The 18,843-nt window shown below is 35.1% G+C and overlaps 1 protein-coding gene across 1 annotated transcript in view; it reads right to left on the bottom strand.

Annotated features, from left to right (window-relative positions):
* Ppp1r3a (protein phosphatase 1 regulatory subunit 3A) overlaps positions 1–18,843 on the bottom strand; it is a 41,669-nt gene that overhangs the window by 11,576 nt on the left and 11,250 nt on the right. Inside the window, exons 2-3 of the mRNA XM_034519612.2 lie at positions 242–300; positions 27–151 (exon numbers count right to left, since the gene is read on the bottom strand). Of these exons, the coding sequence (XP_034375503.1) occupies positions 27–151; positions 242–300 (184 nt within the window). The remainder of the gene's footprint in view (positions 1–26; positions 152–241; positions 301–18,843) is intronic.

Below are 18,843 nucleotides of genomic sequence, written 5' to 3'. Positions count from 1 at the left end.
AATACCGTGTCAACCAGAACACTTACCATCAAGTCTAATTCTTTTTCATTATGTTCGTCATGCTTCTTGTTGATATCTTTTACGTTTTGAAGATTGTCTCCCAAGTCATCCTTGTCCTCATGAGAACAAATGATTGTTGGGATGTAGGACTCTGAAAAGTTAATACAATTGATTTTAATTATAAGACTGTTTTTATTGCAGATATTGACAAAAACAGATTTTAATTTTAAATAAATATTACCTGTGAACTTTAAAGTCTCAAATTTATTTTCTTCTGTTAACAATGGTTCTTCTTTACTGCTAAAATTTAGAAAAACATACATTTGTTTGAAATTATATCTTTAAAATATCTTTGCATGATGAAAAATTAACAATAAGGCAAATAATTTGTATAAGCTTTCATAATTTTGTATGACTGTATATAAGTAAATCTTCCATGGTGATACAGTAATAAATACTGATTTTTTTCTGAAAACTTAAATAATCTATACAATGACATATTTCTAAATGAGATTATATTGTGCTTATTAAAATATACCCAGAATAAAGCTATAAAGCAAATGTGTATTTTTCATTATATTTTATTTAACCTTTCAAATTTAGAGGATTTTCATTCTGGTATAAATGGCAAAGTTTTATGAATTGATTTTCTATTGTTGCTATAAAGTTGGTTTCTAATATTTAGATAATCATATATTGTAGCCTGTTTATAATTCAACAGCATTGTTATAAAAGTAAATTTTTCTCTATAGAAAGGAGAAATAAAGTAAAACCAGATCACTAAAACCTGAAAAGCAGCAGCTAGGTTTATGCTCAAGGATTTCATGTGTGAATTGCCACTGGCCAATTTTAAAACAGAGACTTCAGAGTACTCATATCTAAGTACATACCTTATTTCTTCAAAATTCCTGAGATTTCATTGCTTTTTATAGTATATTTTGCATTCTTATTAGAAGTGATATGTACTTTTCTCTTTTAAATGTCAGTGGGCAGATTAATGAGGTCATAATAACTGTTATTCTCTGATACTCAATATGAAAATACAATTAATGAAAATTTTAATTTAGGTAGAATTATTCAAAAGTTAATTTATGTCTTGGATTTCTTTTACAATTAATTTAAGTTACTGTTATTATCAGGTACATCTGATGTGCATGGATGGTGCATGTCTGTAATGGCACAAATGTGAAGACAGAGGAAGAAGACTTTTTAGAGGCAACTGTCTCCTTTCATCTTTACATGGGTTCTACACATTGATCTCAGATCACAGGTCTTGCATGACAAGTATTTTACCCACTGTCTCCTCTCAGTCTTCTTGCCAGTCTTTTCTCCCATTGCCTCTACTTTCTCCAGGGCCTCTCTATATAGCATGGCTGTCCTGGAACTGTCTATGTAGACTAGGCTGACCTTGAACTCACAGAGAGCCATCTGCCTCTGCCTCCTAAGCACAGGGATTAAAGGCATGTACCACCATGTCCCAACCTTAATCTGTTTTTTTTTTTTTTAATACTGACATTTTAAAATGAGTTTCTGCAACAACAGCAAAACAAACAAAAACAACAACAGCAAAGACATGAAATCTAAAAAGTGGCATTTGCTGATAAACTTGTATAATTGAATCTAGCCTTTTTTCAGTGAATATTTCAGCATGGCTAAATTTATTTTTACAAAGTGTGTATAATTTGTAAACTCTCACCTCCTGACAGTGTCAGAAGGTAACTTACTTATGTATATAACAGTTCTGGGCATCTCAATAAAACTAATGTTCTATGTACATAAAAATTCTTAAACTATAGAGTTGAAAGTATGGAAATTGAACTAATCAATTATCAAGACCTATAAATATGCAATAATTTATTTTTATGAAATTCACCTACAAAACAATAATTTTGCTATTTGGAGTATATAATATCTCTTTTAAGAACATGCAAGCCTGAAATGCATCTACACCCTCTGGCTCTTATAAGCTATCTTTCTCTTGAGCAAAGAACTCTTTGTCTGGGGGAAAGGTATGTGATATAGATACCCTATTTAGGAATGAAAACTCTGCAGTATTTTGTCAGAACTTTGGTCAGTTCTAGGTCTCTGTATTAATTGCCATATACCTGCCCCTCCCCCCAAGAAGCTTCTCTGATAAGACTTGAGACACATAGTGATCTAAGGTAATAGCAATACATTATCAGTGGTGAGAGATGGTAAAAGAACCGGTTTATGGGCATAGCAAGACAACCACATATATGAACTCACAGGTAATAGCAATACATTATCAGTGGTGAGAGATGGTAAAAGAACCGGTTTATGGGCATAGCAAGACAACCACATATATGAACTCACAGGGATCATAATATCATGCATAACACCTGTGCAAACTCAAGCCAGACAAAATACTAGCATAAAGGTGGGAGGTGGACATCAAGCCCCACCATCCAGGTGCAAATTTATTGGTATTTGGGAGCCTCTGGGAAAAGAAGAGTCTGTTTTGTAGATTTGTTTAATGATATACACTTTGGTAACTCAATTACAGTCAGGGAAGGCCCTATACCCAAGAGAAGTCAATCAACACATCACATTGGACTCTATAAGTTTTATAAAAGAGAGACAGAGACAGATAGGAAGAGAGAAAGAGAGAGAGAGAGAGAGAGAGAGAGAGAGAGAGAGTGAGTTTGGTGTGTAGAAGCTGGGCTGCCTTGTCTGGCCTTAGTGGGAGAGGAAGAACCTATCCTTGCAGAGACTTAAAGTACCAGCATGGGGGTGGGGGGACCTCCAGGGTATCCCACCTGCTCAGCAGAGAAGGAAAAATAGGATGTAAAGAAAATAAGTAAAACAAAAATAAAGTTACATTAAAGAAAAGAAAAACATTGGGTGGGTAGAAAGGTGGGACTGGATCTGGGAGGAGTTGGAAAAGGCACAAATCAAAATCAAAGCACATTGTATTCTCCAAGAAAGGATAAAATATTTTAAGAGAACATATAACCTGCTAGACAGTTAGTTATTCCCATTTCTTATTTGTTCCTAAAGCATGACTAAAATTTATTTGTAGAAGGAAATTATTTGCTATTAAAAGACTTTTATATTTACCAAAACACTATCACTACATTTTATAATCAATTTTAATTGCTTCATTAAAAATGATTGTTTTGAAAGGATAAGAGATTCATTTGTAAAAACTCACCTGTGAGACAAGAAATTTGTGATTAAACAACCTTATTATGATTGAGTGTCCTCAAAACATGGACATTCAGTAATATAAGGGAAAACTTTATATTCAAGAATACATATTAGAAGGAAAACTTGATACCCATGAAACAGAAATATCATATAGAATACATATAGGAAAAATCTAATAAAAGCTGATTTTTTTCTAAATGATAAAACTATATAAACAAATATTAAAGAAGTTACATATACCATGTTCATAGATAGGAATGAAAAATTATGAAGGTTGATATACAGATTTAATGAATTGTAGTCAAAACTATAAAGCTGTTTTTCCTAGAGTTTGGGTATGTGAGTCCAAAGAAAACAGAGGTATAATGATGTCTCTATAGCTGAGGGAAATGGAGTAGGGGGAAGGGAATCTGCTTCATCTAATTTTAAGAGTTCTTATAAAGAATGAATTTTCAAGACACAGTATCAACAAGCTGCAAATCAGCTGAGAAACAGGACTCAAAGAACAGTGAGAAGACACATCATGGTCAAATCTAACATATTGGAAAACAGGGTGATAGGGAATATGCAGAAATGAAGACAGGGGCATGACCATACATAGAGAAAACAATGACAATAGAACATACACAAAATTCAGCTCCAAGTGAACTAAATTATTAATATGTCAAAAACTTGAAAATTCCTAAGAGAAAACATATATGATGATACAGAGCAGGAAGTTATCAAATAATCAAAAAGTCATCATAAAGTAAAAACTTTAGTTTCCCTCTTTTAAAATGTAAATATTTTTAAAGGCATTTATTTTTATTGTAAGTGCATGCTTTAGAGCATGATTGTCTGTGAACTGTTTGTGCACAATACCAGTGAAAAACAGAAGAGAAGCTTGGATCCCCTGGAACTGGACTGGAATTGGGATGGTGAGCTACCACATGGTACCAGTCCCCCAGGGTCTCTGTAAGAATAGAAGTGCTCCTTGTCACTAACTACTTCATCTTTCCAGCTCCTACTACTAAACTTTGAACTCTTTGTTCATTGAAAGGCATTATAAAAGGGGACCTGAGAAGTGGCTTAGTGCTTATGTGCACTTGTCATTCTTGCAGAAGACACAGGTCTAATTCCCTGCACCCCCACAGTAGTTCATAACAACCAAGAACTTTTGCTCCAGGGAATCTAACGCTATCTTCTAACTATGAAGGTATGAGGCATACTTGCAGAATACAGACATACAGGCAGGCAAAACACTCATGCACATAAAATAAAATAAATCTTAAAAAGACTTTGTAAAATTAAAAACAAAAGATTAAACTTGGGGAGAAGATGCTTGTATTACATAAAATCAACACAATTAAGAACCAGTACCCTGAAGGAAATCTTGATTATCAGGATTATAGTTAGCATTTCTAAGGCAATTTGGAAGGAAGGAATCAATACATGTGAATATCAAGTCTGAGGTTTTTTGTTGTTTCTTTTGTTTTGTTTTGTGTTTTGGCTTAGTTAATTCATCATTTACAGTATCTAAACATTTCAATCCTAGTTTTAGATAATTTATGAGAGCACGTGATTTGCTCTTTGCAATATATTATCAGATATGTGTAAACACAACATCACTCTTAACTTTGAAGTAACACTTATTTGACCAATTACCTCTAAGGTGTTTAATTAAACAAATTTACAATATAGTTTAATTAAACAGGTATACAATTAGAAAAAGAAGATGAACCCATGAGCAAACACCAGCCCCTTACACTATTACTAATTACACTATTAATTACACTGTCTTATGCTTGTAGACAGGAGGAAAGGATCACTGTTCTCTGAGAGACTCCACACAGCTGCTGACTGAAACACACAGAGACCTACAACCAAACATTGGATGGAGCTCAAGGAGTCTTATGGAAGCTTTAGGGGAAGGATTGAGCCCCCCAGCTGAGGGCCACCCTGAGGGGATAGGAATTCCACAGGAAGTCCAACAGAATCAACTAACCTGGACCCTTGAGAGTCTGAGAAACTGAACCATCATCCAAAGAGTATACAAGGGCTGGACCTAGGGCCCTACAAATAAGTAGCTGACTTGCAGCTAAGTCTTCATTCCAGTCCCCCAACAACTGAAGCTGGGGTGGGGCAGAGAGGGCTTGTATCTAAAGCTGTTGCCTGCCTATGGATCTTGTTTTCTTTTGGGGGCTGCCATGTCTAACCCCAATGGGAGAGGATGTGGCTAGCTCCACAGAGACTTGATGTGCCAGGGTGGAGGGATACTTCAGATGGGTCTCCACTCTCTCAGAGGAGAAGGAAGAGTGAATGGGGGAGGGACTGTGTGAGGGGGCAGACTGGGAGAACAGGCAGACAATGATCAGGATGTAAAGTGAATGGATGAATGAATAAATAATAAATAAATAAATAAATGGGAAAAGAGATGAAGACTATTGGTTATTGACAGAAGGACCTACCACCATCAGTATATCTGACTATGATATAAGTAAAGCCATCTTTAATATCTCTCAGATCCCTTTTGTGTTCCCCAGAACTTTTTTCCTTTTTTTCCCCTGTATTCCTGGTGATTGACATACTGCCTGATGCAGTATAATAGCAAAGAAGTACTGTTGAATAAATGCACAACCCTCTTTCTAGCTTTCCTTTTTCTTTCTGTCTCTTGCCAGCATTTTAATGATGCCATCTCTTCTTTACACAAAATTTAATCAAAGAAAAGCAACAAATGTTCATCTGTATATATTCTAAGACTTGAATTATTATGACCTTCCAAGTTTAGAATTCTGGGATAATTGTTTTAATTTAGGTTTTTTAAATTAATTTTAAAAATTGGTTAAAGCTAATCTAGGTTCTTTGGAGCAATAGTTCATTCCCATACACTTAGAGTTATATGGTATAGTTGTCCATATTATTTAATCTAGAGAGGCCATTCATTCTTCTATGGATAGTTTGAATATGTACTATTAACTATAATGAATATTGAGAAATAAAACATTAGTAATATCTAGATACTTACTCCAAGCAAACAATGAAATAATTACAGGAATAGATAAACCAGTAAAGCATAATAGTTACAATTAATTATAAATATTGTAATAAATGATGATATATGATAGCTACTGCCTTAGACATGGAAGAGCATTAAAATAACGAAAGTTGGGGACATTTAACAGATTCATTCTGAATTCACTAATTGAGAAGTAAGAAGTTTCTCATTTCAGAATCATCAAGAAAAACTACAAGTAACAAGTATAAAGAATAAACACCATGAAACAAGACGCACCTGAGAGCAACAAGATATTCAGAAAGTTCGTATTGTTTTTTAAGGTAGAAAATCAAGGATGATACTGGACTTAGTTTAAGACAGACTACAAAGGGTTACTATGTGCTTTTTTTTTTTTTTTTTTTTTGATTGGATGGGTTTTGTTGGTGTTGTTTTAAGTAATAGATATCTGGCAAGGACATTAAATGAGAGAAACACAATGGGTTTGTTTAACCTCTTGGCAAGGTTTAACTAATTTAAATAGATCTATAAGGAACCTCATACTAAGAAAAATATCATCCTATCATCTTAAAGAGAGAAGAGTAAAGGAGGGAGGAAGGAAAAGAGAGAGAGAAAGAGGGAGAGGAAGGGGCAGAGCGAGAGGGAGAGAGAGAGAGGGAGAATCAGCTCGATAATGTTGTCAAAATTACAAAAAGATAACTAGTGGTTAAGGGGGATATTCTATTATCCTGATCCCTAAGCCAGGATTCTTCTGAGAAAATCAATAGCCTTAGGAAGAACACTAATTCTTCCATTTAAATGTGTTTTTCTGGTTACTAAGCTTGTACTTAACTGTTACTAACACTGCGACATCAAGCCCGATACATAGCATCTCAATACTTTGTTTTCCTCAATGACATCACTTAGTCCCTTACAGAGTGGTTATTTTGTATACATTCCAACACATGGACCTGTTAATACTCGTTATCATCAATACTGTTACTAATAATGATATGCCATGTGCACTGTGCTGATTACATATTATAGCATAACAGCTGTTGCCCATCTCAATTTTAACTTGAACTTTTCTGTTTTTAGTGTCTACCACATTTTCTCATTAATTCAAAAGCTACTTATAGGACAAAAACATGCAGATCGTGGTTCATACTCTCTTAAACTTTAAAAACAGTCTCTTATCATAAGCTCACATTCCAAGAAAGCTCAGCAGACATTCTAAACAAACAATCTTTACTTAAACACATCCTCTCAAAAGTAGCCTGCCTGTGTGCCCATTTCCACCTTTCTTTGTTACACGATTTACTCCATCTGAGAAGGTCACCAAATTAATAATTCTAGACATTTAAAGGGCTGCTGTCCTACCATTCCTGGTTCATGGTTCGTTTCATCACTGTTGAAAAGTAGCAGTTTTAAGATGATTAGTAATAGAGTTTTCCCTAAACTCTTATAATGCCATGATGCTAAAATCTCATATATGCCTCAGAACTTTATAGAGATTCTTCTCAAAGACTTGTTCAACAACACCATAGTCTGGTATGCTGAATATCATCCACCCATCAGGGTGAGAGGCAGAATGAATGTGTCAGGAGCAAAACATAACTACTCTAATAGGGTTAAGAATGTTGATTATAACAAAAGGCCATTTGCAAAAGAGTCATGGGTATTGGCTTTGATGCTCTTTAATACTGCTCGAAACTGCACACAACTGTGTGCAGCCTTCAAAAGCTTCTTCATCACCTCACATTGTATGCTAAAAAGCATTAATTAAGATATTCTACATGATGGTCTGCGTTTCTAGCTTTGGTCTCATTTATGCCCCTTATGAATATCTTCTACAAGATTTCTTTTTCCTTTCTGTTTTTTTAAAACATGATGTCCTCAGGTAGCCCAGGGACATAACCTTAAAGTTATTGATCCTCTTGCCTCAACCTTCAAAATGCTTGGATTGCTAGTCCAGGCCAACTGTCACCCAAAGAAGAACACAATCTTTAGAAGAGAACATTAGAATTTTAAAGCTGGCTTGGTGATTTGGTTGTTGTTTGTTTGTTTGTTTTTATGTACTAAGTCTTCAGGTAGAGTCTACAACCAACATGATGTGCCCCTTCTATATTTTCTTATTGTTTTTTGTTTGCTCCTTTTGATCTTTTCTTGGTTTTTTTTTTCACATTTCAGTTTGTGTTTATTTGGTCTGTGTTCCTCTTGATTTATTTATTTATTTATTAATTATCAAATCGTAATTTTTACTTTTTAACACAGAAGTTATAAACACAAGAAGGCAGGATATGGGGAAGGGGATGACACAGGAGAGTAGGTGTTCAGGGGAGTACAGATATCTTGTTGGTTTTAAGACAGTGTGTGTGAGAGAGAGAGAGAGAGAGAGAGAGAGAGAGAGAGAGAGAGAGAGAGAGAGAACATGAACTTGGTAAGTAGGGAAATGGGGACGTTCTGGGAGTAGTTTGGGGAAGGAAAATAATATGAAAAAAACATACTGAGTGTGAAATTTTTTAAATAAAACAATAGAAGAAGTTGTTAACTTAAAATTGTAACGTAACCAGTTCAAGCAAAACTGCAGGGTTTTTTTTTTATTCTCCACTTTGTATTGTAGAATCACTTATTTCCTATTATTTTATACATGTTCAAGTAAAACTTTGCAAGACTTAAAACTTTGCTAGTATCTACCATCAGTTAAGATAAACAAGTATTTTAGATAGAACCTAACACTAAAACTAAATTCATAGAAATTTAAAAAACAATGAAAAGCCAAGGATAACAAAGCACAAGGTGACTGAGTGAATTAAGTAAACTGCTCAAGCTCGAAAGAGAAGACCAAACTCTTAGAGAACTTCACTGAGTTAGTTTTCTGTATTAGAGAAAGTATAATTACTGTTTTAATAACCCCTAGCCAGCTAAAATGCCGTGCAATTTCTTCCAATAGGCTTAATTTTCTTGTTTTTCATCTCTTCAAAAAAATTTTAATTGTGTACATGTACATGTGTGTGAATGCATGCATGTGTGTGTACATGCATATATGTGTAAGTGCATGTGCATGTGCGTGTGCGTGTGCGTGTGCGTGTGCGTGTGCGTGTGTGTGTGTGTGTGTATGGTGTCTATAAAGGGATCAGAGGCTAGTTAGTAGATCATTGTCAGTCTGGGTGGCAGATTGCAGTCTTTCTTTGCTGAACAATCTCTCTTGCTTTTAAATCCCATTAAGACCCTGAAACTATATTCTAAAATATATTTTGTTTCAATTTACATATTACAGCATTGCTACTTCAATTTAAAATCAATGATGCTTTGTATTTTTGTGAAGAATTGTTTCAATAACAGAGAAAGTAGCAACTTAAAGTCACACTCTCATGAAGAAATTCTTGATAGGTTTTTGTTGTTTGTTTTCTCAAAGATTCTTCATTATTTTCCAGCAAGAAAAATTACAAGTCTGAATGTGTTTGCTCATGTCAGTGTGGTGGGGGCTGTTTTGTCTCGCTCCTCTTCACAGCAGAACGGGCATCTTACATTTTATTATTCTGTCATTGACTCGAGCATCACACATATTGACGGAAGTGATGTGCACTTCTCAAGGCACGGACTGAGGAGGGTCTAGTACATCATTAAGTAGAATCTTGGAAGTTGAGATGTGGACTAAAAAAACATTGTAGGTTCCTTGGGAATGTGATGTAATTACAAGCAGAATTCATGAATTTTAAGTAGAAGAAGACTATAGATAAACCTGGCTTAAGGGACTTCTCTGCTACCACCTGCCAATTATATTTTATGGAGAGAAATGTAAATGTCTTTAGGTGATGGGTCCTGAACAACTAAAGAATGTATATCAGCAACTTGTCTGGGGAAAAAAATACTCTCAAACTTACTGCCCTAAGGTCCTTACTTTATCTAAGTTCTTAAAGGGCATAATTACATCCATAAAGCAGGTAGTTGTCAGGAAACTAGTGACTGTCCAGCTGAAACCCTTGCTGTCTCCTCTCCAAAGTTTGATTGCTCAGTCTTCAAAATCTCCCACAAACTGAGTTCTAAGAGCTAGCTACTGCCTCCATCTTTCAAATTTTTTCAGCATGTTAATATGTGTGTTTTCCCCAAATGAATACATTCCAACTAAACCTTTCTTCAAATTTTTATCAATGTTTGTTCTACAAAAACTGACTTTAGAAGATTTAAAACTGATTGAGCTATGTCAGGACATGAATTAAAAAGCATTTGTAAATATGCTGTTTTCTCAATAAAATTTGTAGTGTTCATAATTATCATGTATGTGATTTGATTTGTTAAACACAGTGCTTTAGGAGCTGAGAATTGCCTCAGTAGGCAAAGTACTGACCATGGCATGTGAGTTCAGGTGTATAATACTGATATACAAAATCCAGTGTAATGGCACCTGATATCCCAGTTCTGATAGAACAGAGACATGAGGATCCCATGACTTGCTAACTAACCAATCTAACCAATTGGTGAGATCCAGGCCTAATGAGAGTTCCTGTCTCAAAATGTAAGACGGAGAGGTATTCGAAAAAGATATCTGATGTTGACTTCTGTCCTCTATTTTTATAATACTATATATTGAATATATATTTATATATCATACTTATAATGACTTATAATACACACACACACACGTGTGTGTGTGTGTGTGTGTGTAATTTCTTGAGTTGTTTACAGGTTGTGGTCAGCTTAGTTTAATAGCTATCTACTAATGGAAAGTCCAAGAATCCAATAGTTGTTCAGTCCACTAGGTTAGATATCTCAGCTGGTCTTTAGTATGTGCTGGAATCCTAAGGAGGTGGGCTTTAATGCTAATGAAAAAATGGGTTTGCCTGCAAAGGTGAGTGCTAGCAGGTGAAGAGAGAGTTATTGTCTTCCATTTGTTTTATATAGGCTGTCATCAGAAGATGTGGCTCAGATTAAAGGTGGACTCTCTCACCTCAAAAGACCAGCATGAAAAGCAGATATTTTCACACATTCAAAGATCTGGACTAAAAGTGGGTCTTCCCACTTCAAATGATTAAAGAAACCAAAGTACCCTACAGGTATGCCTAGCAACATCAGTTTTAGTTAATTCCAGATATAGTCAAATTGACAACCAAAAATACTGTGGGAACAGGTATGAAGTTAGAGTACCAACCTGGTACAACCCACCAGAGAAGATGGGGCCCCTCATTCCTCAAGATGCTAATGCCTGTTCTTTTTTGGTTGTTTATTTTAGTCTATTTAATAAGGAACAAAATATTAAAATTTCCCAGGTTTTCTCCCAATCTTAGATTCTGACAAAGAATTTTAAACATGTATTAATATTTCTTTCTTGACAACAGTAAGCCAAGTAAAATAGTTCATTATTTAATAAAAGTTTCAATAAGTTTCAAAAGTTTCATTGTTTTTATTTACTGATTTACTTATAATGTGTATGCACATTTTGCCCACATGTATAATGTGTTTGTGTAAGAGAACCTGTCTCCAAAACTAAGGTGCAGATACATTTAAGAAAAATACCAGTTGTTGATCTGTGTCCTCAATTCCTACACCTTCCCTCCTCTATCTCCTTTCTCCCTGCCCCTCTCTTCTTTCTATCTCCTTTTTTCTCTTTCTCTCTCCACCTGTCTCTCTCTTTCTACTCTCTATTTCTTCAACTGGTGTCTTTGGAAACAAAGCTAGAAGAGGGTTTCGGATACCTAGATAAACTAGATAAAGTGTCCCAAGCTATTTAAAAAATTTTAACTACAAGGAATCTTGCTATTTAACTTTTATTTAAATGTTGAAGTTCAAGGTTATGAAATAATTCTTTCAGATCATGAGGTAGTCAGCCTATTATTAAATCAACTATGTCTAGCATTCCCGGTAATATATTCAAATTATTTCTACTATTAATTATTGTTTTAGTTTAAATAAATGTTTCATACCCTTTATGTTATGGAGTCTTTTGGAATTTAATTCCATATTCCAGTTATTTCATTTTATAATCATACCTTCAAAGTATCTTTTCTAGTTGCACTGAACATATCAGAAATTAATATATCACGAGAGTCAGGAACCAAGTAAATTAGACTAGATGGTTCATATTAAAATCCAAATAAGTGCTCTCTTATCAAACTAGTTTTGTTTTTAACTGCATTTAGGAACTTTTTAAAAAGGCAGTCCTGGTAGGTCTTAAGGAACCATTTCTAAATTTAATGCTTTTGTGAACTTAAGTCACACATTAAAATTATCTTAATGGGCCTTTTTGTCAATTCTTCACAATAGTATTACAAAAGGAAGGGAAGAGAAGATACATTTAAAAAGCAAATGAAAAGGAACTCAATGGGAACCTATTTAGGCTACCTGTTGATGAGCCTGTTAGAGAGTCATTAATATGCGGATCATTGACATGGTAGACCATAATGACTCCTCCAGGGACATATCAGTCTATTGTGTCAGAAACTAGTTAGGAATTCATTAATGTGAAGGCTCCTGACTTCTTAATATGCAAATCATCAATGCAAAGCAATGAGGCATACCTCTCAAATGTCCACATTTTGTGTTACACATTTTCTTACCATCCCCTCACCCACCCCTTCTGTGAACTACTTTTTCCCATCAATCTTCTATGTCAGATTTCTTCACAAAAGGATCTGTGCTTAAGTGAAATCTACCAGTTTTTATTCAAAGACCTCCTCCCCTTCACCCCCTCTTCCTTGATTTAAGCAAGGTTTAAATGTACAAACCACTTGAAGCATTTTGACTAAGTCAGTCAAAATTTAGTATAAAATATGATTTTATATTTTTATCCAATGTCTAATTGGTTTTTGGCTCACAACAGTGCAGACTGAAGAAAGCATTTTTACAAAGACACGGGCTTCTAAAAGGAAACCAACCACTGCATAATTTGTAGTAGAAGTAGGAGGGGCCAGTAGAGTGGACTAAGTTAAGAACAAGAGATCAGAGCAGACAAAAGCTCAAGAAAGTATGTAAGAAAGAAGGCACAATGAGCTCAATCAAGAGTAAGTATCCAAACTAACATGTTGAACTGAATGAGAAAATGAATACATAGCACACAGTGTCCAGACACAGCAAGCGAACCATGGATAGTATTATTGTTTTGGAATTTTGTATACATGCCAATAGAGTAAAATTACTACCTATATTCCAACAATATTTCAAATGATATAGAAGAAAAGTTGTTCAGTCTTTGAACTAATATATGTTTACAACAGGCATCAAGGACAGTACTGCATTAACATTGTCTTGGAACCCGTGGAAAGGTCCTGGGCTTGCCTTCTCATCTGATACCTTATATGCTGATTTTAGTCACTTTCTGCTAATTTAAAGTATAATACAATCTTTTAAAATAGAAAGGAATGTGGATTTATTAATATGTGTAAGGGAAGCAATATAATTTGCTCCTATTTTCTGTGAAATTTCAGGAAACAGACCATTAGTTTTTAATTTGTAAACTCCATATGCTATACCCTCTTACGCTGTGTCTGCAGAAGTTTTCAGTAATCTATCACAAAATACACCATGATACCAAATCAGTCATACAAAAATTAAATTAGGTTCTCACTACTTTGAATAGATTTTTACATCAGTTTTATTTTATTCAAGCTTTTTACCAGAAAATAATATTATTTTAACATAACTAATACTTATTAGAATAATTATCACTGCAGCAAGTTTTACTTCATATCCTGGCTGGCATTCATTAAATGCCAGAAAGTACCTAACCATTGCTTGTCCTGCTTAGGTCCCAGGCTAGAGTATAAAAATGCAGATTTAGAATTTATGTGTCCATGTAGATTTAAGGGAAGAAATTAAAGAAGCTCACACATCAGACACTACTACATTGTCTGTATCATAGGAGGCTTTAGAGTGGATCAGAAGTTCATCCTGTGAAGATAGATCCCCAGCTGAATGTTTCAGGTTTGACTCTGAATAGAGTGGTTTTCATTGGCAAAAAAAAAAAAAAAAAAACTAAGAAAATGAAGAAAGCTGGGTCAGAAAATGGTTTGAAATCTACAAAATAGCAATATGGTACTTAGGAAATCAGATCAAAATGCTACAGAAACACATGTGGCATTGTTCATTTTAGGTGAATGAGCCAAGTGTTCCTGAGATGAAGTTGTGTTGATAAAGATCTCAGCTACATACTCTGAGTAGTGCAGTCCAGAATTTGCAGTCATCCTTGTAACTAATTCTGTGGGTGATTTTTAAAAGAACTTAATACTACTATTGAATGTTCATTATAATGCTAGATAAAATTCGAAATACATTTGTTACAAGAAAATATAGCAAGTGCTGGACAGTGGTCTTGAAATTGAGCTGCAAGGCAGACATTGAACTAACTTTGTCTTCATAAAGTTTCAAATCCAATGAAAAGACGAACACAAACTGGCACTTTCAAAATCTCTTACAGTGCTGGATGAGGTTTCCTCAAGTCATAGTGCTTAGTATGACAGCATGTGGACCCAAATTAAAATTCCTACTACAAATGATTCTGGTTCTGTCTGCACAACTGTAGTAACCTGGTATTGTGAAGAGGGTAGCAGGATTTCAGCGTGCTGACTGCCACCCTAGGCCTAGGTTCAGTGAAAGTCCTTGTGTCGAGGGAATAAGGCAGAGAGAGTGCTAGGTTAATGCATCTGAAGTACTCCTTGAGATTCCACATATACAGACAAGGGTACACAACACACAGACTTCCCATGTGCAAGAATGCATGCATGTATGCATGAAAATACAAGCACACACACACCAAAAACATAAAAATAATCGTTAAACAATTTTTATTTCATGTATGTGTTGCATGACTGAGTGGCATGGACCCCTACAGAACATATAGTAATAATAAAGAAACTGCCTCACCCATGGGGAAGTGCAGTAGACAGGCAAGTGTCTACTAGGGGGAAACATTTCATCTGAGATCTGAAGGTTACTGTGATTATGCAAAAATGAGCCAGTCAGGTATAGTCCATGCATTGAAAGTCCAGGAAGTAGATGGTGGGAAAGATTTTATTGATCTCCTCGCCCTAGGTTAAGATAAATAATGCCAATATAGTGTGTAATAACTCATGGCACAGCTTGTGATGATTCTACATGCCATAAAAGCAGTCCGTACAAAAGACCAAAGCTGCCAGTGAAGCTTCCTGGGTTTTGCAGCATAGACTAGGTTCCATGACCACGATGTTCAGAAAGAACCTGTGACTGTAAATCCTCCCCCTCAAGGATTTCACAGTCATTCTTGTCACATAAAATTGTTCAAAGAAATGTGGGTTATCTAACCCTACAAAAAGGTAGCATTCCTGATCTATTACTGTCAACTGAAGACATAGCCTAATCAGAACTTACATAACTGACATTGATGACCGCATGTTTCTGACTGTTCAGATGCCTTTTGGAATCTCACTAGTTTTATTCTTGAAAGAGAATGCAGTTCACATTTTCTCTCTTATCAGGTTGTCTTACTATTTGCCTTTAACTCTTCAGTGTCTTCAAAATAGAAAACACTCCATAGAAGTTTCCTTTATTTTTAAATGAAAATTTACTTTACTATGCTATGTAGTGTTGCTTTGTTCCTGAAAAAAAAAAAATGTTCTTTTCTCCAACACACTGCAGACAAAATATCATTGACTAATACAAAGTGCATCCCCTGAATTTCTGCCCCATGAGCCTTAACACAGCAGCTACAGATGCAAAGAAATTGTTCAGGCGACATTTTTCCAAAGTTTCATTTCATTTGGATTTCCAATTGCCGCAGGTTAAACAATCTTATTTCACTTTCAGGATACTATAACTAATAACAGACTTAGGATATATTTAAAATTACAACTCAGTCACATTTCTATCACTTCTTTAATGTCTCTATTCAATCTTCCATAAATCAGAGCTTTAAAACTTTCTTTGTACCTAGAACTTGTCCCAGACCATTTAAATCAGAGTGTTCAGAGCAGAACCTGAGTATGGATACCTTACTGTTCTCTTTTCTCAGGGTAACCAGGTTGGAGATGCATTGGTTAGTGCTAGTCTACACTAGTTTTAATATAAGAATGTGTGACTAGGATAAAATTAAGCCCTAGCAAAACTCTCTTGCTACTTCAGATTTATTGTGGAGGTGGGCACTGAGGAGTGCAGTAAGCATAACCAAATGCACTAGTGTTGTTACAAATTGTGTATATTTTCTATTTCTGGTACAATTAGATCTATTAAACATTAGTTTTAAGTAATCCTAGAAATTATACACCCATAACTCAGTGAATTTATATTTCTTTTTTTTTTTGTTTTTGCACAGTAAGCAGACACTACATATGATTCTTCCCTTTAAAATACATAATTGAAAATGGTTGACATCATTTTGTTGACTATTACTACTTAATATAAAATTAGCCATGTTTATGACAATTTGAAGCTGGTGTAGCAAAAATATTTTCTAGTTGTTGCTCTCAGTGGCAAACTGCCAAATAATTACTGGAGATGCAAGCATCATAAAGCATACTACCAAGGACACGATAGGCCTAGATCCCATAAAAGAAACAATTAGTGTCTGGAGGTGAAAATAATATGGATGAGGTGACTGTTGTTTAAAAAGGCAGAACACACAGTAAAATGACTTGAATGCAAGTTCATGGATAATGCTGATAGTTTAACTTGTGGGCTTTTTTTTTTTTTATTACATGTAAAGGAATATTACAAAATGTGAGTAAATACATTTATTTTCCCAATATCAAACATGAGTGAAAAACTTGCTTTCCTTCAGGTTCATTTTTCAATTGTTAGCTTAATTTCTATGCACATTACACTTATTTATAAACAATATTTTCCTCTCACAAAAGCCAATTTATACAAACTTGTCTACTATGTACAGAAGCCATAGCTTGTATTCAAGACAAAGCATTATAAAAACAAATAATGATACATAGTGATTTAGAACTTTTTTCTCTTTTTCTTGGATATTTTATTTATTTACATTTCAGATGCCATCCCCTTTCCCCATTTCCCCTCCCTAGAAGCCCCCTATCCCATCCTCCTTCCTCCTTTTTGCTTTATACCACTTTAGTTACATGCAAGTATTAAGGTCAGTTCTAGGTTGAGGAACTAGCAATACAATAGATGCAATAGTCAAGGAACAAGGAAGACAATAAACATAAATAGTCAAACAACAAGCAAGGCAATAAACAAAGTTCAGTGAAAACTCCTGTGATCACTCTTTCTAAGGGCTTATCAGGATGACCAAAATATCTGAGCCAACTTCCCTGTCCTAGCCCAAAGTCATTTTCATGTCTGAAGCCAACTTCCTTGTTCTAACCTAAAATTTAGATTCCTGAATAAAATTACATCTTTCTTATAGCCAAAGATTTATATTTCTGCCTGAAATAACTTCCTTGTTCTAGCCTAATGTCAGCTTCCTGCCTGAAGCCCACTTCCTTGTCCTTGGCCAATGTCATATTCCTGCCAAGCAGCCCATTTCCTTGTCTTTGGCCCATGTCAGATTCTTGCCAAGCAGCCTCAAAAGCTCTCTGCCTCTCCCCCTTTTTTCTTTCATAAGAAAATAGACCCCCAGATAGAGTTATTTAATTAACAGGCTGGCAAACCAAGGACGGGTAAGATTCTACACAGAGCCTTACCAACGAATACAAAAGTGTATTGCTTTTGATGCTCAGTCTTGTTTATAAGGTTTAGAACTTTTAGAAGTTTTAAAAAGAAAACTCAGTTGTGGCATTTCTTCTTGGATCACACTAACTCTAACAACTCCATCTTCATTGAAAAATCATTACTAAGGGAGTCATTTAGTACAAACCAAAAACCTAAACAATAGGGTCTGTAGAAACTTTAGTGTCAGACAAGACAAGTAATCAATTCCTGTGTTTATTTTTGTCTTTCTGGCTCCCCTCTTTCTGTGCTACCACATTGTTGTGGTAAGACTCATCCTTGAAGGAAACAGGCACAAATATCCACAGAAGACTGTAAAACGTGAAGATCTTTTTCTATCACTCTTAACCTTAAAACTCTTCAGCAAGGCCCTTCCTTCTCTTGCCTTCATTGTCAATTAAGACTCACAATGACCACGTGACCTTATGCCAGTGCTGGATGGTTCCCTTGAAGATGGAAGCCTTTCTACTTACATAGCTGCACCAATCTACTAAAATCTTATACGCATCTTTTGTTTATTTTCTATATCAGTTTGTTGATTTGTTTCTTTCACACTCCAGATTTTATTCCCCTCCAGGTCTACTCTCCAGCTGTTCCACATCCCATACCTCCTTCCTGCCCCCTACCCCTACCCCCCCACCCCCCGTCTCCACCAGGATGTCCCTAACCTCTACCAGTTTCTTATCCATTAAAATGTTTCACTGACATATCTATAGTGCTTAAGACAATAGTTGAAAAATGTGTTCAGAAAACAGTTCTCAAATGAATAAAGATTCTAAAATTAATTTCTTCTGGTAATTGATGTCTGTTAAATCATTTATCTGTGTATATAAGGAGCCTAGTCACTGCTTTGTTGCCGGTATTTGATTTTCTTATTCTGTGGAAACCAAGATCCCAAACTTCTCAAAATTTATGGTTTTATAGCAACAATCATATTAATTTTTATAGATACACTAAAAATGATAGGCTGAGATGCCACGATTAATATAGTGCACATGTGCTCATTCACATATGTGTGTTGTGTGTGTGTGTATGTTTCAACATATTTTTCAAGTTTGATTACT

This window comes from Arvicanthis niloticus, chromosome 15 (assembly GCF_011762505.2).
Source record: "Arvicanthis niloticus isolate mArvNil1 chromosome 15, mArvNil1.pat.X, whole genome shotgun sequence".
Lineage (NCBI taxonomy): Eukaryota > Metazoa > Chordata > Mammalia > Rodentia > Muridae > Arvicanthis > Arvicanthis niloticus.
The sequence above is the reverse complement of the archived record's forward strand: the minus strand, read 5'-3'. Positions and strand labels throughout refer to the sequence as shown.